The sequence below is a fragment of the Neopelma chrysocephalum genome, unplaced genomic scaffold (assembly GCF_003984885.1).
Source record: "Neopelma chrysocephalum unplaced genomic scaffold, ASM398488v2 Primary Assembly neopelma1_26, whole genome shotgun sequence".
In the NCBI taxonomy this organism is placed as follows: domain Eukaryota; kingdom Metazoa; phylum Chordata; class Aves; order Passeriformes; family Pipridae; genus Neopelma; species Neopelma chrysocephalum.
The window spans coordinates 23,640,828-23,664,892 of NW_020897695.1; the positions used below are offsets into that span (position 1 = coordinate 23,640,828).

Genomic DNA, 24,065 nt, shown 5'->3' on the forward strand with positions numbered 1-24,065 from the left:
ATGGGGGGGCAACGTTGGGAAAAAATTCCAACATCTCTTTTCAAACCTTTGACACTTATACACCTATGTTCTGTATTTCATTTAAGTTGTGGGTATTTCAGTTAAGTTTGTGAGTGTTTACCTAGTAACTTGCTATTAAGTGCAATGCTTCTGTAAAATATTTTCCTTAGGTGTATCTTGCTCCTCTAAACCCTTTTTGCCGAAATGCCTGTTTTCTCACCAAATTAAAAAAAAATCTCTTAGAGAAAAGTATGTAGCTTTTTCTCCAAACGTGAACTCAAGGTATCAAAGAATCAAAGGCTTTGCAAGAATTTATATGGGCGAAATCAAAGTCTGATAAAGCGCACACCCGGTAAAGCTTAGAGCTTCTGGACCGCGGTGTAACACAGTATAAAAATAACCTTTAAAACAACACACAGGCCAGTGAATATGCTTCATGAAATGTAGCAATTGTATCTACTTACCTGTCTATACAAAGCTATGTGGCTAATGGAAGAGTCAGTTTCTTTATAGTTTAAGCAGTAGGAGCTAACTCTCAGGGCTTGTGTTCTGGATTTACTGCATTTTTTCACCATGTCTTTGAACCAGGTCTGTGCAGCTGAAAAGTCACAGTTCCCTGTCTTGCCACCCAGCAGCTTCTCAGGGCAAAGGAGTACATGGTAAAGTAAGATGATCAAGTTATTTAGCTGACAAGTGTTCACAATATATGTGCCTTAGTTTCACCCAACTTGCAGAACCAGGAGAACAGTCGTGGACTTCTGAATTTCAGGGGTATTATTCATTATGCAACATGGAGCAGGCAGCCATTGTTTGCCACAGATTAGTTGCAGTATGAGCTTTTCTAAGGCCCTGTCAAGCAGTACCTTTACCTTCCACTCCTGTCTCCTGATTGCCCATCAATTTGTCAATGGTCCCTGATTGCCAAGGCAACTTATTCAGCTCGGATGTCTCCAAAACGGAGAATATTGAATGATTGCTGCTTAACGAGGAGCCAAAGGTCTCCCCCGAGCCTCCTCCTCTCCAGGCTAAACAACCCCAGCTCCCTCATAGGACCTGGTGCTTCAGACCCTTCACCAGCCTCATTGCCCTTCTCTGGACATGCTCCAGCACCTCAATATCCTTCCTAAATTGTGGGGCCCAGAACTGGACACAGTACTTAAGGTGCAGCTAACCAGTGCTGAGTACAGGGAGAAGAATCATTTCCCTAGTCCTGCTGGCCACACTATTCCTGATACAGGCCAAGATGCCATTGGCCTTTCTGACCACCTGGGCACACTATTGGCTCATGTTCAGCCTGCTGTCAGTTAGTACCCCTAGGTCCCTTTCTGCCTGGCCCCTTTCCAGCCACTCTGCCCCCAGCCTGTGGCGCTGCATGGGGTTGTTGTGGCCAAAGTGCAGGACCTGGTACGTGGTCTTGTTGAACCTACAGGTGCAGATACACAGGTGGGCCACCCATATGAAATTATCACAGCAGCAGCAAAAGGTCACCACCTCCAGTACAAGGCAAGAGCTAGAGGTAGTGTACACTACTTTTGAAAGGGTAGTGTAGTGGACAGGCTATATGAGCTGCTCTGAGACATTAACTTTACTAGCAGTTGAACACATGGGTAAAATGTGGTTTGAAATATGTTGATGATCAAAGGATCATCAACTGCTTGGGGTGCCCACCAGTACCCTCATGCAACAGCTGGCTGAATTGACTAGACAGCAGGAGCTGGCAGATGAACATGAGGCAATGCTGATCCAGGCCAGTCAGGACCGCTCACTGCAATGATATGGTAGAGCTACTCAGCTCCCCAAGCCTGCAAAGTATCACTTTGGGGCAGATGGCAGTGTTCAGAAAGAAAACACACAGCCTTCAAATGTCTTGCAAGAGCTCTGGGTTTGAAGTTTGAATTAAAACACCTTGTCTCAAATCAGTTCATTGTCACAAATCAGCCCGTCTCATCTCTGCAGAGACCAGCTGAGAAGTTCCTGACCTGCCCAGGGTATCAGTCATTAATTACACTGGGGAGACACACAGACACAGCCCTAACAGAATTATAATTTTAAGAGAGACTTGAATTTCATCCTGATACCACAATTATAATGTAAAGGGCATAGATCTTGCCACATTAGGAATGTCAGACTTCTGGCAAAATGATGACTAGTAATAGAAGACGACGCTCACTCAAGCATTGATAAAGTTACCTACATGCACTAATCATTGCACATGCTCAAATTAAAACCAGAGTTCTCTCCCAACAGAAAAAGGTATATCCAGGACAAGATTCCAAATAGACTTCACTATTTCATTACCTACAGACAAGAAGAGGGACAAACATTTTAAGGTGATATTAGATCTTTACCAAAGGCATAAAGACACTTGCTATCAAAAAACAGTTCTACAGGGAAGAAAACTTGTCAAAAGTTCAGTAGAGCATTCCTCTGATATGAGAACCTGATATTAAAGGAAATAATATATACTAAGGAAAACATAGTAAAGAATGTTGGGGCCTGTAATTTGTGATTGGTTGGGAAATTGTAAATTCTATGCTTTATTCATTTCTTTAAGTATTATGTATTATTTCCCATTTATGTAAACCCTGCTTTCCTGTTGGTTATTATTTGGTGCATTGCACCAGGTATCCATATACAGTTATGTTTCTCCTTTTATGGTTATAATTTACATGCTCTACCTTAACTCCACCTTTTGTTCTGCCACCTTCCTACCCCACATTATATGAGGCAGGAGCCATTTTGTGTTGGGGCTTTTTTCTTGCCTATCCTTGATCTGTTCAGTTGTACCCTTTTTACTGCTCACCCTATAATAAAGCTGTCTTACCAATTCCACCGAAGAAGTTGTGGATGTGCTTATTTAAGCAGTGTTCCCACAAAAGAAATCATTTTAGGAATTAAACAATGGTTGTACCCAGCTAGACACTCCGAAAGCTCACAGCAAATACAGAGGGTTAATCAGATATAAAGGAGCTAACAAACACAAGAAGGGTGGGATGAAAAATTGTCCATCATCGTAATGACTCAGTGCTTTTTTACTGCTACACCTGGATATTTTTTTTTATGTAGCAATGACCACTTAAACTCAAAAGTGGTGGGTTGACACCAGATGAATGGCAGCCAGTTGGAATATAAACTAGGCTGGTGTTTGCATACATGATAGTACTGGGTTTTGATTTGAGCGCTGCCATTAAGACTCCAAACCCTGCTGCAGCCCATTAGGCAGAGATGACCCTTATAGGGTCAATGGCATTAGCAATCAAAACAGGTCAAACCACCAAAGAGGAGACCTGTAGCTCATAGTCCAGTCTTTTAACATTCATCTGAATATGGCCTGAAGCTTGGCTTGGCCTTGCCAAGTCCTTGTGAAGGATCTTGGCAAGTCCAAGTGACCTTGTCTTGACTTTAGTCAGAAGAAAATTCTGAAGGACAAACTAAAGTCAGCAAAATAAGTAAGTGGGGAAAAAAATTAAAGCAAGAAATTGTGGAATCAAACACAGTCACTAAAGGACTCAAAAATAAAAAGAGAAAGTATGAAACCCTCAGAGAAAAACAGAGGGTCAGGAGATAGACACCTAGCAAGATCAAGAATTGGCCCACTCCAAGAGACAGTGATGGGCTGCATTCCCTGCCTTACTAACACCTGCCCGGCCAGCAAAGACTCACCTCATATCTGCAATGAACTGGTGAGCACACTAATGGTTAGCCGAGCAGCATGTTACTACCAGTAATACACTCTGCAGCTTATCCAGTACAGAAGATAATTGTCACATGGTCATAAACTGTGTACCCTCCTGCTGTAGGGTGTCTACACATGGTTAAAGATGTCCATTAGAAATTACCTGACGAGCTGAAGTTTCTGACCACAAAGTATTCTGACTCTCACGGGTTTTTACCATCTCTGTCATGTCTTTCATCTCTTTTACCAGTAGGACCAGCATATAAAATAGGGAGCCAAACCAACAAGAGGAACCACTGGTTGGACTTTAGAAGGATGGTCATTTCTTCCATCAATCTATGAGATGTGACCACAGGAGTCTATCTCAAGAGGTTATGAACATCTGTCCTGGATTCCTGCTCCTACAGGCACCACTGGAAGTAGCGGTGTGCTACATTGAAATTACAGTTCAATTTGTGAGCAGACATTTATAGCCTTTCCTTAATTTCTTCTTCAGTCCCAAAACTACCTTCTGCTGAAGGCGTTCTAAAGTCAGCCAACCAAATTCTGTTCTAGACAGTGTGATCATGACATACTGAATTATACAGTTTCAAAGCTTCAAATTCACTTGTTGTCTGCTTTGCTGTTTCTTCCACCAGAAGTGCACAGTATTTTAAAGCTGGCAAAGAAGTTGTATTTATACTTCAGCTATAGGCTGTAATGATACATAGCACCCCAAAAAAAGGGGGGAAGGGGGATTGTGTGTGGCACAGAAGGGAAGAAATATGACTTTCAGAACTTCTCCACAGACTTTTGGGACCTACTTGTCCAGATGCAACTCATTTTGATGGACAAGGGGTTTGCAAGAAGTAATTATAGAGGTAAAATGAGTTCCCATTAACTTTTCCAGGACTTTAACATGCACCTATTCTGCCTATCATTGAACACTTACCTCAAATATCTAGCAGTTGGAGGAGGTTTTGTTTGTTTGGTGATGGGTTTTGGGTTTGATTTTTTTTGTTATTTAGGGGTTTTTGTTTTTTTAATAGGTGCCTCAGCTTCTCTACTTCTTGGAAAACTTAAACTAATTTTCCAAAGTCTCCAGACAATGAATATGCTTTTGAATTTGTTCATACGAGTAGTTCTAAGTTTTAAGTTTACACGCTAAAGTTTGTAAGACAAGGTGTCCATAGCAGCATTTCTTTCCTTCTCCGTGAGCTGCTCTAAGATAATGAATACTGAGCTTGACAAAACCTGTTATATAAGTTGTCTTATGTATAATAAATACCCAATATTACTTTAATAATAATTTAAGTAAATACACAATTTAATTTAAGTAAACACTCAATATTACTTTAACTCATGCAACTCTAAAGGGTTTCCTGTTTTCTAAACATTCACTGTTCACTGTCACTATTAATTTGCATCCTGACAGTTCAAACACTTCACAACTCCACTTCCCTACGATTCTTCAAGCCCTGTCTCTAGAATCACCTGAACACATGGAAAACACATCTCACTGCAACATGAGCTGGCCTTCTAGTCTCACAAGTGTGTGGTATAACAACAGGATCCACAAGCACTTGCACAATCCACTTATTGTTAAGGCATAAGAGCCTTGAGAAACAACAAGAAAATAAAAGAATGCTGAATAAAATATTAAAAATTATTTTTTAAACACAGAAGTGTAAGAGTCACTGACATTTTATCTTACCTTCACACACAAAGAAAGGATTATCTGAAAGTTACTCTATTTTTTTGTTCAACATGTGTTTTTCACCCTGCTGGTGAAGTGGTAATATGAAAAAAGGAAGAGAAATAATATATAACTCACCTCTCCTTGCAACCTCGATTTTCTTATTTTTTTCAGTTGCACTTAAAAGCCTGAACAATAAATCGACCCACACTACCTCCCACCAGTCTTCCAAGGATGGATCTATGTTAACGTAGTTTCTAAAGGAGAACAAAAAAAGGAGTGATTAAAAAAAAAAAAGACAAAACTTGAATGGTTTCCCTCTTCTTAAAAGCTGGTTCTTGAAAAAAATACTACAGGCAAATAAAACTGCTTGAACTAGTCTTTTTCCCATCCTAAATTCTGCTTTTATTTTAAGACTGTGCAGAAGCTGCCTACATCTACCGAATGTTTGTGCTGGATTTTGCTGTGGAATAAAAAAGATCTGTAGCTACTTACAACAGGGAAGGTGGCTGGACTGTTTTGGCAGCCTGTGAAGTCCAGAGCTTGTCTGGCACACAGGGTGTGCAGGGCTGTAGGGAATGACCCTGAAGTCATAGCAGTAAATAAGTAAATAAGTAAATAAGTAAGTAGTAGCCACTATTTTTTTGCAAATGTTAAATTAAAACTACTACTCATCTCTTTTTTTCTCCCCAAAAGGAAAATAGCTATGCAAATTTCAGAAGGTGCTAATTTCTGAAAATAACGTAATGTTTTCGTTTGGAAGGGACCTTTAGAGATGATCTAGTTCCAATACCCCTCTGATGGGCAGGTACATCTCTCACTATGATCAAGTTGTTCAAAGTTTTATCCAACCTGGTCTTGAACACTTCCAAGAACGGGACATGCACAACTTCTCTGGGAAAACCTGTTCCAGTGTCTCACCATCATCTAAAAACTTCTTTATGTTTATGTCACAGTCCAAATTAGTGGGCATATTAGGGGAGGGGTGGGCTTCAGTGAGCAGTTGCTTCTTTGCACAGTTTGCTACAGTAGACAAAAGTCTTTCAGTGATTTTAATAATGTTTATGCTACTAACCATTTCAGTCTCTCACATGATGGGCAAGAGTTTTGGAGGGCGACACAATCAGGACAGCTGACCTAAACTGATCAAAGGGATACCGTATGTTTGGAGGTAAGAGAAAGGAAGATGGTGGGGCATTTGCAAGGGGTTGGTCTTTCAGAGCAACCACTATGCATAACTGAGGTCCTACTTCCCACAATGTGTCTTGACATCACCTGCTAGTGGGAAGTAGAGAATAGAATCATAATATTTTTTTGCACTTTACATCTGCACAAGCATTTGTTTATTTTCCATTAGATTGTCTTTATCACATGTTATTACATTTTTTAATATTATTTCCTCCCCCTGTCCTGCTAAAAAGGGGGTGCACAAATTAGGGTTTCATTCAAGTTTTACTTGCTTGATTTTCACAGAATCGCAGTATGGGTAAGAAACACAGTATGAATCACAGAGGAGACCACAGTGAGTCATCTGGTCCAAACTCCCTGCTCAAGCAGGGACATCCTAGAGCACATTCCACAGAATTTCTTCCAGACAGTTCTTGAATATCTCCAGTGAAGGGCACTCCACAACCTTTCTGGGCCATCTGTTTCAGTGCTTGGGTCATGTCTCAGTTTAAGGAGACTGAAGTGTTTTGCTAAGGAGGATGAGTTATGAGGTAGACCAAACTCCTCTCTCTCAGCAATTGTAAATCCAAAATTAAGAGGCTCCAATCAAGGAAGTATGGAAAAAGGACGAAATAACAACCCTTTATTAAAGGATATATGTATATTGGCAAAAACAACAAAAGAACACAAAAACAACTAAACAATAATCCTGTACCCAAAAGTCCCCTTCAAAAAGTTTGATAATTCTCTGTCCTCTAGCGCGATTCTAATCACAGTTGGTGGGGGGCGCTGTTGGATCACTGGAGGAGCAGAGCCTGCAGTGCTCTGTGGTGACCAGCAGGGGGCGCTGTTGGGCTCTGGTAGTCACTGCGTGAGGCCCCGGTGTGCGGGAGAAACCGACAGTGGAGATTTTCCCCCCACCAAGGAGGGGAAGGGGTAAAAAAAGGGAAAGGAGGGCTGTTTTTTCCCATGAAACTTATGATGTCTGCAGCTGGCTGTGGTCAGGACTCCTCCCTTTCCTTGCAAAGCACAAACTGCTGCCAAAACACGGGATCAGAGGAGGGAAAAAGAGAAACGACCCCTTCCCCAAAAGGGTCCTCTGCAGCTTGGGCCAAACCTCTCCGATAAAACCTGAGCAGGTCCGGCTGGCAACAGAGCAGATTGTAGGCAAGCCAAGGCCGGAGAACAGCCAGGTCCAGAGCAAAATGGCCTCAGAGCTTTTCCAGCACACACCTCGCCCCCGTTAAGGCAAGAAGTGAAGTGTCCCCCATTTGCAAGGAGAAGAGGAGAAAAATTCCTCCCCCCTCCCTGCAGTTTTGGAAGGGCCATCAACCTGGAATGCAGGTCTGCCAGCTAGTTCTTTTGTATAGTCAGTTATCCCTTCCCCCTCCCTCCTTCAACATCCTTCTTTTACAGCGGGACAGGGGAAAGGAAAATTTCTGCTTGGATTTTTAGAAAAAGTAAACCTATGACATGTCGCCTGTACGATAAAGAAATTCTTCCTCATATTCGGGTGGAACTTCCTGTGTATCAATTTCTGCCTTTTGTCTTATTGCTGGGTACCAACGAGAAGAGCCTGGCTCCATCCTCTTGACACCCTCCCTTCAAATACTTATAGACATTAATGAGGTCCTTTCTCAGCTATCTCTTCTTGATGCTGAACAGGCCCAGCTCCCTCAGACTATCCTCATTAGAGAAATGCTCCAGTCCCTTAATGATCTTTTTAGCCCTCTGCTGGACCCGCTCCAGGAGTTCCATGTCACTCTTGTACTGAGGAGTCCAGAAGTGGACACAACATTCCACATGCAGCCTCACCAGGGCTGAGTAGAGGGGCAGGATTATCTCCCTCAACCTGCTGGCAACACTCTTCCTAATGCACCCCAGGATACCATTGCTTATTGTCCACCAGGACCCCCAGGTCCTTCTCTGCAGAGCTGCTTCCAGCAGGTCAGTCCCTAGCCTATACAGGTGCAGGACCAGGAGCCTGCATTTTGCCTTTGTTAAACTTCAGACAGTTCTTCTCTGCCTATCTCTCCAACACATCGAGGTCCTTCTGAAGGAAGAACATTTTGTCGACTCTAGTTTTGTGTCATCAATGAACATGCTGAGCAGGCAGTCTTCATCCAAGTCAATACTGGGCCCAGTATTGAACCTTGGGAGACACCACTAGTGACAGGCCTCCAACCAGACCCTCTGGGATGTGCTGATCAGAGAGTTCCCAATCTACCTCACTTCCACTCATCCAGTCCACACTTCCTGAGTCTCCCTATGAGGATGTTGGGAGGGATAGTGTTGAAAGACTTACTAAAGTCAAGGTAGACAGTATCTACTGCTTTCCACTGCTAAAGCTTTACAATTGACCTGCATAGACCTGCATGGCCACCATTTAAACACAGACAAATGCATAAACTTCCTCACTGCTTATTTTGCTGATGAGGAAACTGTTGATCTTTTGCTAGTGTATAGAGTTCCTAAAGATAAGCTTGTTGAAACTGTTCATGAGACAACTTTATCAAGAAATAAGGACACAAACCTAGGAGGAATTCACTGTCCTGCCGAATACATGTGTTGGTAAAGCCTACCCTTTTTCAGCCAATGTATGTTTGAAAAAAGCAGTTTTCCCATATGTAGCATAGCAGCAACATGAGGAAGTAGCTTTCAAGAGAGCCATCTGTCAAGATCTCAACTCCCACCAAAGATGATAAGTAGTGGCTTGTTTGATTTGGTGAATCAGTAAGCAGGTATAATAACCACTGATGTGCAGTAGCAAAGCATAAGCAGGTGTCAGTGATTTGGTATATTTTATATAATTTACAGTCATCTAGCAGAGTTTTCCAGTGTCCTTCCTTCTGTCCTCTGCAGTAATCTTAATCCCATAACACAGTAACTATTATAGAAATATTATTTAGTCTTCAGTGCACAAAAGAGCAAGCACATACGTGTATATTATGGACAACAAAATGCATATCTATGATAATTACCTGGAATGAAGCAGCTCGGGGTTACTTCTGAATCTGTCACTGGTTTCAGTGCCTGCAGACCTGTACCCACTAATGCTTGTCCATCTCACTAGTTTTCTGGGAAGACTTGGTTGCAGTTTTAGTTAGATATCAAATAATTAATTCAGGGAGCCCAAATTCCAGGATTTTCCAGCAGTTCCAGTTTGGAGAAAAATCTTCAGTGCAAAAGAATTTAATGACAAAATTCATTGAGACTTTTTCAATTCATCAGAATGGGCATCTCTTTGCATGACTATTATGCAAACTTACCAATCTGTTTCCATGGATTTTTTTCTTATTTTCTGTGCCATTGCTGGCTAATATTTAATTTGCAAGTCAGGGATATCATATCATGAGAAAAGCAGCAGGTTACAATTTGTAGCAAGTGGGAACGTGGATGATTTAGTTTTGAAATGTTCCTGAGAGATATTTAAGTTACCTTAAGACACTTTCTATGTGTAGAATAGAGGTAGCAAGTTTTGATGTAGCAAGTTAGTTGTTTTGGTTTTTAACATATTTCCAGCTGACATCAAACTAACAAAAAATTTTAAGCACAGATCAAATCAGGACTTTACCTAAAGAACAACATGCCAGCTTCACTGGATTTTTATTATGCAAGGACAACTACTTTATCTGAATCTGCTTCTTAAATTTGCTAATGGTCTCACTGGTGAAATCTGCGTGCAATCAGCTTTGCAGCAGTTCAAAGTCAGAGGCAATTCTTGCAAAAGTTTGCAGTAAACAGGCAGAAGCAATGCAGAAAGCAAGACACAGGAAACTAGCTTGCTGGTTGTCAGTTCATTACACTGAATGACATCACAGTTTATCTCTGTGGCAAAGCTGATACCAGTGTGAGTAAAATGCCTTTTCTCTGTAGTAATAGAAATCATTGCCCTATATGCAAGGCAGTGGAGAATAAGGACTCCAGGGTTTGCTAACAAAATAAATGCTATAAAAGTGAAGCCAGTTCGTAGAAGTTCTGTAGAAATATGTACTATAAAACAAAAAATGAATTTTAAATTATGGTGATATAGGACAACAAATATTGAAAAAAAGTATCCTTGTGCTTTTCTTAGTGTGATGAATAATTCATTCTGGTGTTTTCCAGAAGCTTACATTCTGATATTCTCTGCACTAATTTAATTTATGCCCAAGTTTTTCAAACTGTTAACTCACCTATGGCATTACAAATTGGGTACTCTGATGTGCTTCCTGAAAGCCCTGAATGACACAAGAAAGACAGTCTTACTGAAGAGAGATCGCTCTCTTCACTACTAATTAAAAAAAAAAAAAGTCTGTTCTTTCTGCAGCATATAGAGTAAAACAAGGTACAAAAGGATATCAGGGTAGACTGGAAATAAACATAGGATATGATTACGCATGATCCATCACTAACATAAATCAACAACTAATTGACATTACAAAAACCCTAGAAGATACAGAATATTCTTCCAATGTGTTCACTCTAAACAAGTTTATACAGTGTTCACACTCCCCCTTTCCTTGAGCCCAGGGCTGATGTTCCCTTCCCAGCAAGACATACCTCATTCTGCGTGTTTCCTTCCCACCAGACATGCGCCACTCTGCACAGGGGCCTTCACTGTTAGGAAAGGTAGTGAGTAACCAGCTGGACAAGTTTGGGGCAGTACTGGGAGTGAATGTTAGGTGTGCCAACTGCTGAGAGTTTTCCATGACGAACACAGTCTATCCACCCTTCACAGGCCTTACAGGCCTGCTTCCCATCCAGGGTGGAGCATTAGGATATAAAGACAGGGTGTTCAGGGCCCTGGGTTTTCTTCCCAGTTCAGCTGAACACACAGTCTAGAAGCAGCGCCAGTGGAAGAAGGAAATATGATTTCATCGCATTTATCACACCAGCATAGCAAGTCCCCATAACACACTGTATGCTTATTGCCAAAATAAGAATATTCACTGCCTAGCCTCTTCTCTTCCTCACTCCTTTAAATTACCATTGAATTGGTCAGACAGGCTTTCTGGGTCCAGTTATACTCTGCCTTGAACCACGTAATTGACTTTCTGAAAGTGTTATTGTTCTTTCTGAGAGCATTTCAAATTAAGTGACACAAGTGAAAGGGCTTTGTAGTTCTCAGCAGAGCAAAAATTCAAGCCTGGGTAGCACGGACTGGAGAGTCTACTCTGACATGTAGCCGTTACCTATACAACAGGGATAACAATGCTTTCCTGATGAGGAGGGATGCTGTGGATATTTGGAATCCAAGAGCCCAGCAGATAAAAGAAGTTTAAAAAATGGTTAAATTTACCCTTTTGCTCTTAATCTTTGACAAATCAAATTTTAGAGTTCCCTTACTCTGTCCTTGTGTTTCTTTGACTCCAATGTTCTCTGCAGAGCATAGAAAAAACCCTGACATATAGGAAAAACCAAGAACACGCAAAGATAAGAAGTATCCCATATAACATCTGCCTTCATCAAAATCTTCCTTCCAAACTAGAGATAGAAGAATAACATCTACAGATCAAATAAACTCAAAAGGCTGAAGCTGTTCACAAGAGAGCAGTCACAGTCTAATCAAACAAATCCTTTTAACACTCTGGGAGATCATTAGCAAAAGGCCACTTTCAAGTTTTACCATTCTCTCTTCAGCTGTTTAATTGCCACACACCAAAATACCACTGCCTTCTCTAAGAAAGAAATTTAGACATATCAAAGTGGAGTTACTAACTAATTTACAGATGGGGTGATGGGGATGTTCAAAACTGTCTGAAGACAGATGAGGAATCACCCAACCTTGCTCAGTCCTACAGAGCATATGTCTTAAACACTGATCTTTGCTGAGCCCTCAACCCCTCCTCAAGAACACTTCAGGGAGCCCAAATAATTTCTGTGACATGTCCAAACACCTTTTAAATGTTCAACCACCCTCACCCCCACAGCACAACTTCAGCTATTCTCTCTGCTCACACTGGCCCTATGTCTTCTCCTTGGACACTACCTGTGCTTGCACCCCTTGATAATAGGTATGGTATACCAGACAGCAGCGCTTACACAGAATCCCGGCTAGCACTGGGACACAGACTCATCTTGTGGCCACTTTCCCCCCCTGCACTGGCTTCACCCCCAAGAACTGGCCAAACCATAAACTACCCTGTGCCTGATAAGTGGGCGCTAATGTCTCTAGAGCACCAGGAGTCTGACAACATTCTTAGCATACATAGATATGTCAAAAATGTACATAACGAGGGAAGGGGTGCAGGAGGAGATTATACATAGACAAAGCTGCATGGAGAAACTTTGTACTTTCTATCCTGTTCTGTTTCCTGCCAAGTTTATTGCTTCACAGTGCTGAGAAACATTTCAAGTACTTCGTTGCTTTGCACAATAGCAAGAGAGAGAAAAGCTGCTAGCAAGTAATACTATTCAGAGTACCAGATGTTCCGCAAGCACTGACTTCTTCATTAATGACTAGTACATTGAGGTAGTAGCAAACTACAACATTGTTGCCTTCTGCCAAAAATAAAGATATTTATTACAGCAGGAAGTCCTGCCTGCTTTTGCGTATCAATAGGAAAAAAACAGTAGGACGCCTGGTATTGGGGGAAGAATTCACAATTTATTTTTCTCAGTTTATGAATTCAATTATCAGTATTTTCAAAAAGAGGGGCTAACTACAGTGAAGGATTGGGGGTGGGAAAAAATTTAAGCAAAACAGTAGTTTAAATCGTTCCTATGACATCTTCTCTTGAAGTCACCTGCATCTGAGTGACAAGCTGATCAGAGATCTTTACCAGTTTCTACTTGGCCTGTGAGCTGCTTGAAAACAAAAACCATGCTGTGAAGATTCATGCACTGGGGAAAGGAAAGAATTGTAACCTACTTGGCTTTTACTTTAAAAGACCAAAGACTACTGCATTGTAGCAGTGAATCTGCCTTGTATGAAAAGCTGTGGTTTAAATATGTTTCAAGATGGCTTTTTGTGTTTCTGCAAAGTCACTGCTTCTTCTTCCCAGGACCCCCCAGGACAACTGTTATCTCTGTTTCAGGAATGTCCTGAGAAGATATCAAGAAGTCTTCTCATTGGACCTTGTTAACCCTTTCCTATTGGTTGTTAACCCCTTCCTGCGATTGGGTGTCCTGTAAGCCCCCTGACCCTGTAATTGGTCACTCTGTGAATCCTCCAAAACCCTATATGTGTAACCACCCCAACAATAAAGCTCTCTCTCTCTCTCGCCTCCTTTCCAAGTCCCGTGTGCTGTCTGTGACTGCCATGGGACCACGTAGTGGGTGGAGGGGGAGCACCTAACCCCTCCAGCGTCCAGGACCTGAAGAAACCCCTGGAGCTGGAGTAACCCCTCCCCTATCCACCTCAGCCGTCGGAAATGGTTCCTCAGATGGAAATGGAACTAGGACTGGTGCGCCCCACATCATGTGAGGGGAAAGAGATCCAGACTGCATCACAAGATTCAATGAAGATGTTGCAATTGCTGAAATTCGATGAAGGAGAGCCTCAAGAAAAAGTAGTGTCAGTAGAATAAAGAATTGTATTTAATCAGAAGACATTTTTCAAGAGACTACTATTTTCTTTTCAGTCTGTGTCTGTCACTCTTGTGCATTTCAAATAGAAACCTTGTGTGGGGGTGTATTTTTCCCAACCAAACTTTTCGTAAACCAAAAGAGAGGTAAGTAGGCACAGCTTCTGCTCATACAATTCAACATGTGAAAAAGACAGGAAGATTTGGACCTTTTTTATCTGCCACAGCCTCCCTTGGTAACTAAGCACCACTAACTACAACTAAGATAAAACCAAAGCAAACGAGGGCTTCAAAGCTTAAGCTTCATCACAGTATGCCCTGACACAACTAATAATCTCCCTGTGTAACTACTGGGAGGCTAGTACTGGTTCCCTTCTTAGTAGTATAGGATCCAAAGGAACTGCATGAAAATCGAAATGAATTTTCCCACTGTTTAAATGGGAAGTTAGGACTTGGGTTTCATCTGCTTAGAAAGGGAAACAGTGTTTTAAGACAGAGTATCATAACTGCAAATGGGCATTATTAAAAATTATTATGAAAAATCCTCTTTCATCAGTAGTTTACAGTAGTGTAAACTGCGTTGATATGAGATGATCAATTGCCTCAGATGTTGTAAGAATCAGTAAGATTTTATTTATTATTTATCTTAAGAAAATGAGATGCTCAGGGCAATACAAGTAGCAGCAATCTGCTGAACATGGCTGAATGCTGTGATTACACAAAGTGAAGTATTCACAACTCCACACTGACCTTCTCTATTTGTGAATCACACACCATTGCACAACTCGGGTTAATCACCATATTGCCAAGGAGACCTCTTGGTTCTTTCCATCACTTGTCACATTTGTAATTACAAACATGACCAAGGGATTTGTTGGGGAGGGAGGAGTAATGACCAGAAATGTGTCACACATGCTTCTATTACAAAGACACATGAATATCCCATTATTACTGCACAAAAGAGCATGATGCTGTCCATGATGAATCATAAAGAGTAGCAGATGGTCCATTCATGCAAATGGTACCCAGGGAGACTGATCTATTTTGTTATTACATAGCAGACCTTTCCTTGTAATCCCCAAACCAAAGTTTTAAGAACAGTTTTATAGTCTTTATTTATATATGTGGTGATATATACATTCAGTGAGCAAAACAAAAGTATTCTACACATCAGTAACTGATATCACCACTGATACTCTACACTAGTGCTTGCCAAGGGGGATAATCTAGCTTGAAATCACTGATGCACCTGATTCCTTCTACTGCAAGTAATTGCTGAGTGCTTTTTTAATTCCTATTCAGAACCTCTTCCTTTCTTCTCCACTAAATCTCTTTTGGCAAACAAATACTCGTATTTCATTTCAGCACTGGAATTAAGAACTTTAGAAATGTGAAAAAAACATCACCAGAAATGACCAGAATTCAACCAGTTGATGTGGAAAATGAAGAGAAACTTGGAGTTTCCTCACAGTGGCTTTTTCACAGAAAAAAACCCAATGTGAATATCAATGTAGTTTCACTTGTTCCAGAATACTATGATAACACAGCATTAGGACTTGCAAAGGGCAGGATATATGAGACTGAAGCAACAAAGGTGCCACTGTCACTGCTTTCAGACAAAGTGATGCTACAACAGCCCTATTAGAATCACAGTTATTTAAGACACAACTGGATTTGACACATCATTGTCTGCAACCAACAGCAGAAATGTCAAAGCTAGGCTTGTTCTCCTAGATTCTGAAGAGAGACAAGGTGTAAGACTGGTGGCTTGCTAGTTACCAGTAATGACAGCAGACCTGTGGAAAAGAATAATGAATGTTGGAAGGGACTACCCGAGGTAATTTGGTTAAGAACTTTCAGTATCCCCTTTCATCTTGCTCAAAGTTGGACCAACTTTGATGGTAGATCCCACTCTGTATTTAGATAAAGTTGTTCATGAACTAGTACAGATGAGTTTTTAATAACTGCAGGGATGGAGGTAGCCCTTGCTCCAGTGTTTGATGTTCCTCACAGCAAAATCTTATTGGGATTTCTCATGTTGCCTCTCACCTGTAAGACCCCAAGTTCAAGCTACAACCTCATCAAAGGGATTTTTCTTTAAAAATATACAAGACTCCAAAAATTCACCTGCAGAGTTTATTAAAAGAGCCTTGAGAGAACACACGGGAGAAGACACTACACACATTTCTCAGGACATCAATTTTACTGGCAAACTTTAGAAAAAAGAGTACTTGACAAAAGTTTAAAGGGCAGCATTCAACAAAAATAAAACATTTCACAAAGAAATTACTTAGCACATCCTAACCCATAAAACTTAGCAAAATCCAACCAATCTGGGTTTAATTTACCCAAATATCAAGAAAGGAGATTAGGAGAAGAAGTAAAGAAGGAGAGAAAAAATGGGAGAATTATAGCTACCACCCCTATATCCAGTGTAGCTCCAGCTACCAGAAATCCAGGAGATAGCAGGGCCATGACCATACAGTATAGTTGGTTCTATCTGCTCTGGCCCCATGTGACCACCCCCACCAGACAGGACTTCTGGCCCACTGGCCACTCTGGGACTCTGGGGCAGAGTGAAGTGCAGTGCTCCTGGTGTGTTAGCCATTCTGAGGCTGAGTTAGGGGCTCCAGGGGGTACAGTGCGGGGCAGTGCTCTGGTGTGCCAGAGCTGCTCTGGTGCTGCCCAAGAAAGCTCCACTTCAAGACATTTGACCTGTCCCTTCCCCTCTACACTCATACTTGAGTTGGTCCGAGCCAATAATTAATATCCAGTGTCTCATATCAACCCTGTTGCTGTGCTGCTCTAAGGGGACGCTGGCTCTGCCTTCTCTGTAACCTCTCACTAGGTAGTTGAAATCAGCTGTCAGATCCCACTTTGAGCTATCTGCTTATCATACTGAACAAACTCAGCTTTCAGAGACTCCTCCTGTATCCCTATCATTGCAGTGGCTGGACTCACTCCAGTTTGAAAGCAGTTTTCTGGTAGCAATCAGCCCAAAGCTGGATATATTGCTTCATATATAATCTCACTAATGCTGGAGTGTGTAAACACTTCCTTCAAGCCTGCTGGCTCTGCACTTTGTAATACAACTGAACGTGTTGTTAGCATTGGTGCATGAAGAGCAAGAAGGGAAAACTCTGACCAAGCTTGAGGGCTTCTCAGTCCAGGCTTGAAAAAAATCCTGTGGTAGAGTAATTTTAGTAACTTTTACACTTAAGATATGTCATAATGTTTCACAAAACAAGACTTTACAAAAATGACAGCATCCTCCATACCAAAAGAGTAGCCTTAAAACTACTCTTAAAAGCACAGTCTTGACATGTTCAGGTAGTACCTTCAGGGCCTTGGCATTTGATATTCTCTGCAGAGAAGAAAAAAGTGTTTTAAAAGATAGAACAAATACTGCCATTTAGCTGTGAGTAAGGCAATACTTTCAGCATGATGCTCCAAAGGGCCACGGCAGACCTAGATGAAGAAGATAGTATCTACATTTGATATCGTACTGATGGAAGCCTATTCAACCTAAGGCGACTGAAGGCCCATACTAAGACCTTAAATCATCTTGTCTGTGAGCTGCTTTATGCTGATGATGCTGCCCTCATCGCCAACACAGAAGTAGCTCTGCAGTGTTTAACATCCTGCTTTGCAGACACTGCTGAGCTTTTTTGGGCTGGAAATCAGCTTAAAGAAGACTGAAGTTCTCTATTAACCTGCACCTCAGGAAGTCTTCCATCATCCCCATATCACCATTGGCGAATCAGAGCTCAAATCAGTCCAGCAGTTTAATTACCTAGGTAGCCTCATCTCTTCAGATGGTAAGATTGATGGAGAGATAGACAACAGGTTGGCAAAGGCATATAATGCTTTCGGAAAAATCCATAATAGAGTTTGATGAAATAAACACCTGAAGAAAAGTGCAAAGATCAGTGTTTACAGAGCCATTGTGCTGTCTACTCTTTTATATGGTTCCGAATCATGGGTCATCTACTGCCACCACCTACGACTCTTGGAATGCTTCCATCAACGCTGCCTCCGTATGATCGTAAACATCCACTGGTCAGATTATGTGACTAATACATCTGTTCTAGAACAAGCAGCCACAAGTATTGAGGCCATGCTGTTGAGAACACAGCTGCGTTGGGCAGGACATGTCTCTAGGATGAAGGACTAGAACCTCCCTAAGACTGTGCTTTATGGTGAGCTTGCCACTGGCTCCCACAAGAGAGGAGCCCCGAAGAGAAGATACAAGGACTCCCTGAAACAACATCTCAGCCTCAGCCATATTGATCTACTCTGGCCTCCAGTTGGGGGGTCTGGATACACACTATCTATAACACTGCTGCTTCCTTTGAGAACGCACGCAGGATCACTCTTGAGGAGAAAAGACAACGCGAAAAGATTCATGTCTAGCCAATACCACCTAAGGAGTCTTTCTGCTGTGCCTTTTGCAACCGGTGTTGTCTATCTCGTATTGGCCTTTTTAGCCACCAGCGTGCTTGTAGCAAATATGGGTAAGAGTCCTTCCCAAATCTTCGTTCACGAAGCCTAGCCGTGATGAAGGCAACCCTACTTTGTATGACAGGCACTGGATACTGTATGCTTGAACTAAAATCAAAAGTATAACATGAAATCTCAGTCCCATGGCTTTCACTTGCCCAGACAGCTCAAATCTTGCAGACGATTCACAATCAAAATGCAATGTGGCCTTCCTAAAGAAAAATATGGGCAGGCCAGCACCCAAGAAAAGTTTAAGCACCAAGCTCTCAGGAGTAATTGGGGAAAATCTGCCTGTCACTTTTGAGTGCTCAGAAAACACAGGATACCTTTGAAGTACAGATAAAACATATTTTTCATTCATTATGAAATACATTTCTGAATGTCTTAGAAAATTACCATGACTGGAGAGACTAGAGAAATAGACAAAAATAGAAACCAATAAATATCCACAGGAAGAATATAGCTCGTAAAGAATGACAAGTATCTTGCAAAATGTTGTCTGTTAACAGAAGAAGGCCTTCAATGTTTTCAAATCAAAGAATGTTATTTATCTAAATGTCAAATTAAAACTTCTAAGTATTTTTGCAGCTATCATGCAATTGGTTTTATGCTTATGCTTGCAAATCAAATCCCACAAAAGTCAAAATACCCTACAAGTCCAAACTCATTTCTCCTTTCACCTCTGGTGTTCTCAATGTACTGGATGTAAATCACTCCTTGAGATGGTAGAGATAGCATTATGGCTAACAAATAGTATCACAAAGTCCAATGGATGAAAACATGACATTAAAACACCCTCCAGCACCTCAATACTCTTCCTAAATTGTGGGGCCCAGAACTGGATACAGTACTCAGGGTGCAGCTAACCAGTGTTGAGTACAGGGGAGGAGTCACTTCCCTAGTCCTGCTGGCCACACTATTCCTGATACAGGCCAAGATGCCATTGGCCTTTTTGACCACCTGAGTACACTGCTGGCTCATGTTCAGCCTGCTGTCAATCAGGACCCCCAGGGCCATTTCTGCCTGGCCACTGTCTAGCCATTCTGTCTGCAGTGCTGCATGGGGTTGTTGTGGCCCAAGTGCACAAGGACCTGGCACAAGTTGTGAATTGCTCCAACTCACAGAATATCATAAATGGGGGATATTACAATAGGATGAAAGGAGGGACTGTATGAATTAAATTCTTCTCTTGAGAAATCCTGAATTTAAAAATGAGGAACCAGACTTTGCATTTAATTTGATTAGTACCCTTAAGCTTTATTAGATCATTGATTTCAAATAGACATATGTGGTCTAAAGAGCTGGCAAAAGAAAAGAGAACTATGAAGCAGGCCTCTTTAAAAAATAACTCTTGCCTACCCCCTAAATTAAGAGAGCAAAAGAAAGCTGATGTTATGTAGCATAAATAGCCTGTTATAACCTACCTTGAGAATGCAACATTGTTTTTATATTATGTCAGTGTCTTCCTTTGCAGTGTATTACAGTTTGGTTTTTAACCAGTGCAGTATCCAGACCTATGCTTTTATTTTTCTTGACTGAATAAAAGACGCTGATCATTTTAAATCATCCAAAAATATTGTGTGGTATTTTGAAACTTAAAGACAGCAATGGGAAATATTGCACTGACATGCACAGTAAGACCAGAAATCTTAACTAAGTTTTGACAAAGAGAAAGCATCTTCAAAGAGCCAACATCCCAGGAAAAAATCCTAATACTTGCCAATCTCATGCATTCATCGAACTTTAGGATGAGGAATAAGAAAACTGGAAAGCCTAATACGATTTCCAGTGATCTCATTCCCCGCAACTAACCCTGACCCCTTCCTACATCGCACCTCTAGATGAAAAGGCGCTCTGCTCTGAACCATCCCCCAGGGCCCCTCGCTGTCGACGAGGGAGATGATCGGGTCGAGCTTTTCCCTCCACCCCTTCGAGAACACCCTTGCTTTTCCCTTGGGGCTCTGTCACCCGCCGCAGTGCCGTCACCTGGGAAAACCCACCGTCTACGAAGCGGTGGGGAGCCCTTGGCAGTGACTCCACTTCCCCCCGCGCCCCCGCCCCGCGGAAACTCACGGGCACCGGGGCTGCGGCGGGAAGCCGTGGGCCCCGCCGGCGGGACGGCCTCCTCCTCTCCGTGGAGCTTCAGCACCGCGGCCAGCGGGGGCCGGCAGGGGCTTGAGGGGAAATTCCCGGCGCCCACCCGCACCAGGGTGCGCCGTGGCCGGCTCAGGGCCGAGGTGACAGAGCCCATAGCTGCCTCGCACCGCCGGGAAGACCTCTCTTCTCTGTGCGGGGAGCAGCCCCTGGACGATCGGAGCACTACTGCCCCGACCCAACCTCCTCTCCCGGGAGAAAACTCCCGCTGCGAGCCCCGCCTCGCCGGGACGTTACTTCTCCTCTCCCCATTCCCGCAAAAAGCGTGGAGAGGCTGGAGCCTATGAACTAACCCCAAGAACCTCCCGCTCTGCGCGCGGTCCTCTCGCCTCCCCGGCGGAGGGAGTACCCTAGGGAGACAGCCCAGCTGCCGTCGGACAGCACGTCACCCCCACGGAGGTCGGCTGCGGCGTGCGGAGGCGATGAGCATCGGAGAAGTCGCGGCACTCAAGCACCGGCTGTGGCTCTTCGTCCTCTTTGTAAGGGAACACGAGTAAATTTAGTGTTTTTTTTCATCTGCATGTCCAGTTTTGAGGATATAAAAATTACCTCAGGGGCACAATAGAAGACTTGCGTTGTCACAGAGAAAGGGAAAGACAAGTATGGTAGTATACAGTGGGCAATCCTGCTCTAGCAGATCCTGCGTTTACGAGGGAGGGTTCAAGTATATGATGTCTAGAGGCAGCTGCCAACCACGACTATTCTGTAATATTAAATATTACAGCCTCACTGACTGTTCTATATTTATAGTTTATAAGAGTTTAGTTTGCAATAGATATTGTCACCAATTTTAACAATAATACATCTGTAAATACAACTGTAAATATAACCATCACTAGCACAGGTCTGATGCAATATGGATGCAGTTCTCAGCTGTTGGAGATTTCCCAAGCTGACTTTGATTTGGTAGCTGTAAAATGGGTCTTACAAAGTTTCACCTTTGCACTGTAAGTTTTAATTCAATTCAGTGCCTTCATGATATGGGAGAGGATGGATATTTCCTTATGTGTGTAAAATGACAGCACAATATAAATATTATTTCCTGATCATATTCTCTTGTTTCCTTCTATAACCCTTCATCAGTACTAACTCACAAAAATAACAATCACCGCCGGGTCTATCAGGAAGTCGAATAAGTCTGTTATCCCTGTTCTCCTTTGTGCTTGAGTAGAATCTGCCATTTTCCTGAGAAATTCTGTTCCTCAGAGCTGATTGCCACCAGATGCGTAGCTCTAACAGTGAACTCCCAAAGCAGCTCAGAACTGATGTAATAAACTGTGAATTGACACTATGACAGCCTTTCTTTTCTGAATTGTTCTTTTTTGTCTCCATGTCTCTACCTATATTTTCTTCTTGATCCTGCTTGCAAGGAGGCACAATTTCAGCACAAAATAGCCTGTCATACTGAGAACACATCTTGGTCTCGGGGATTTGCTTGATCAGGAAGGACTTTTCAAAAGCATGAGAAGACGGGACTGAAAATAGAAAGTATTAGCCTTTTTTATAAAAAATGCCACCCTCCCTCCCACTTTCCTCAGTTTTGGTGTACGGAAGGAGAAACTCTCTTTTATTGAAATATTCATTCTTAAAAGGATTATACTTTATTTGAAGAAGCAAAAAAAAATAAATGTAGCTGCATAGTAGAATTATCAAAGATGGCATGAAATTTTAAGAAATGAGAGTAAACTTTCTTCCTCATAGCATCACCAGGAAACTCTAAGTAGAGTATGTACATACAGTTGCTTCAGACAGCTATAGACCTCTACTACACAGGGACCGCTGTTATAGGTTAGAAAATCCAGGAGAATTTTTCTTCCCCCTGCCCCCCCCCCACTGAAGGAAAACGGAGTGAGTGGGGGAAGGGACTCAATAAGTTTTAAAAAAGATCTGGTCGAATTCCCTGGCTAATGGCCCATCAGAGGCTGGGGGTTGCGGGCACTCCTGAGAGGGGAGAAGGGCAGACTACGGAGTTCTCTCTCTGGGACGGAGACAGGGACTGTGTCCGGGCATTTTCTGGAGGAAAAGCCTGGGAGCCAGTCTTTCGGGTTTCTTCGTCCTGGTGAGGCCTGACCACTGGCCCTGTGCCACCACTGCCTCGTGACTCCAGCCAGGACCTACTGGGTTTTTTCGTCGGAGAAGTCCGTGCTCACTGGGAGGGAGGGAAGGAGCCCAGAGACACCGTCACCTGAGACAACAGTGAATCCCGTGGGCGTGAACTGCTTTCTTTTCCCTTTTCTCCCACTGGGGGGAAGGGTCCCCCCCATTGCTTCTCCCGCGATCCGAGACCATCCCCCAGACCGCCAGAGCCCAACAGCGCCCCCTGCAGGCCAACACGGAGAACTGCATGCTCTGCACCTCCAGCGACTCAACAGCGCCCCCTGCAGGCCACGATTAGGACTGCGCTAAAGGACAGAGAAGTACTCATTCAGACTTTTTTTTGTTTTTTTTTTCCTAGTAGTTTTTTTGTGTTCTGTTACTGTTTTTGCCAACATACACATATCTTTTAATAAAGGGTTGTTATTTCTTCTGGTTTTTCCACACTTCCTCGATTAAAGCCCCTTAATTTCAAATTTACAATTGCAGAGAGAGAGAAGTTTGGTCTATTTCATAACTCATCCTCTTTAGCAAACATTCCAGTCTCTTCAGACTGAGACAACTGCACACACAGGCAGAAGAATAACATGCTGTTTGATCCTGAATTGGTCCATCTCTGATATTAAAGGGGCACATTGTTATTCCAGAGTAGAGTTCTTTCACCTGATATGCACGAGGCCAAGCAACACACACACACAGACTCGAGCTGTTTGATTTATTTACCATTCTCCACAGAAAGGGGTAGTGGGTGGCAAATCCACTAAACTGAAAAACAAGTATCAAAACTTTTAACTATTTATATATTTTAGCAAAGAGAAGGCATTAATGTTCATTGTCTACAATTTATCTTGCTCTCTTATTAAGAACCTGAATAACCCACACCTTCTGGATCAGGTCATAACAAGCCTAAAGAAAAATTAAGCTTATAGTATCACCATTAGTGATATTATAGTATTATAGTTTTTTAACTGCTTATCTTAACTTTAGATTTATCTGAATCTAAAAGGGTAAATGGCTCAAGGATTCAAAGCTAATGCAAGTTTTTTAGGAACAGTGACAAAAAAGTGACAAAAACTCCACTGCAGCATTTCTAGCATTAGCCCTTACATTCAAGTCCCAAACAGGAAAGGCGGCAGGAATATGAGTTCATGGAACCGTTAACATTAGGAACACTTGGCTCCCTCTTCAGCCAGAGTTGTGCCCTATTTTTGACAATGAAGATTTACCAGCAAACAAAATATACTCAAGCTGCGAAGAGATGCCTTTTGCCTCAGCCACGTGACTAAATTTC

General features: G+C 42.3%; 1 protein-coding gene across 1 annotated transcript in view; it reads right to left on the reverse strand.

Moving 5' to 3' along the window:
• Positions 1-20,777, reverse strand: part of LOC113964175 (calcium/calmodulin-dependent 3',5'-cyclic nucleotide phosphodiesterase 1C-like) — a 324,563-nt gene extending 303,786 nt beyond the window's left edge. Inside the window, exon 1 of the mRNA XM_027676115.1 lies at positions 20,600-20,777. Within this exon, the coding sequence (XP_027531916.1) occupies positions 20,600-20,777 (178 nt within the window). The remainder of the gene's footprint in view (positions 1-20,599) is intronic.
• Between the last annotated feature and the right edge of the window lie 3,288 nt (positions 20,778-24,065).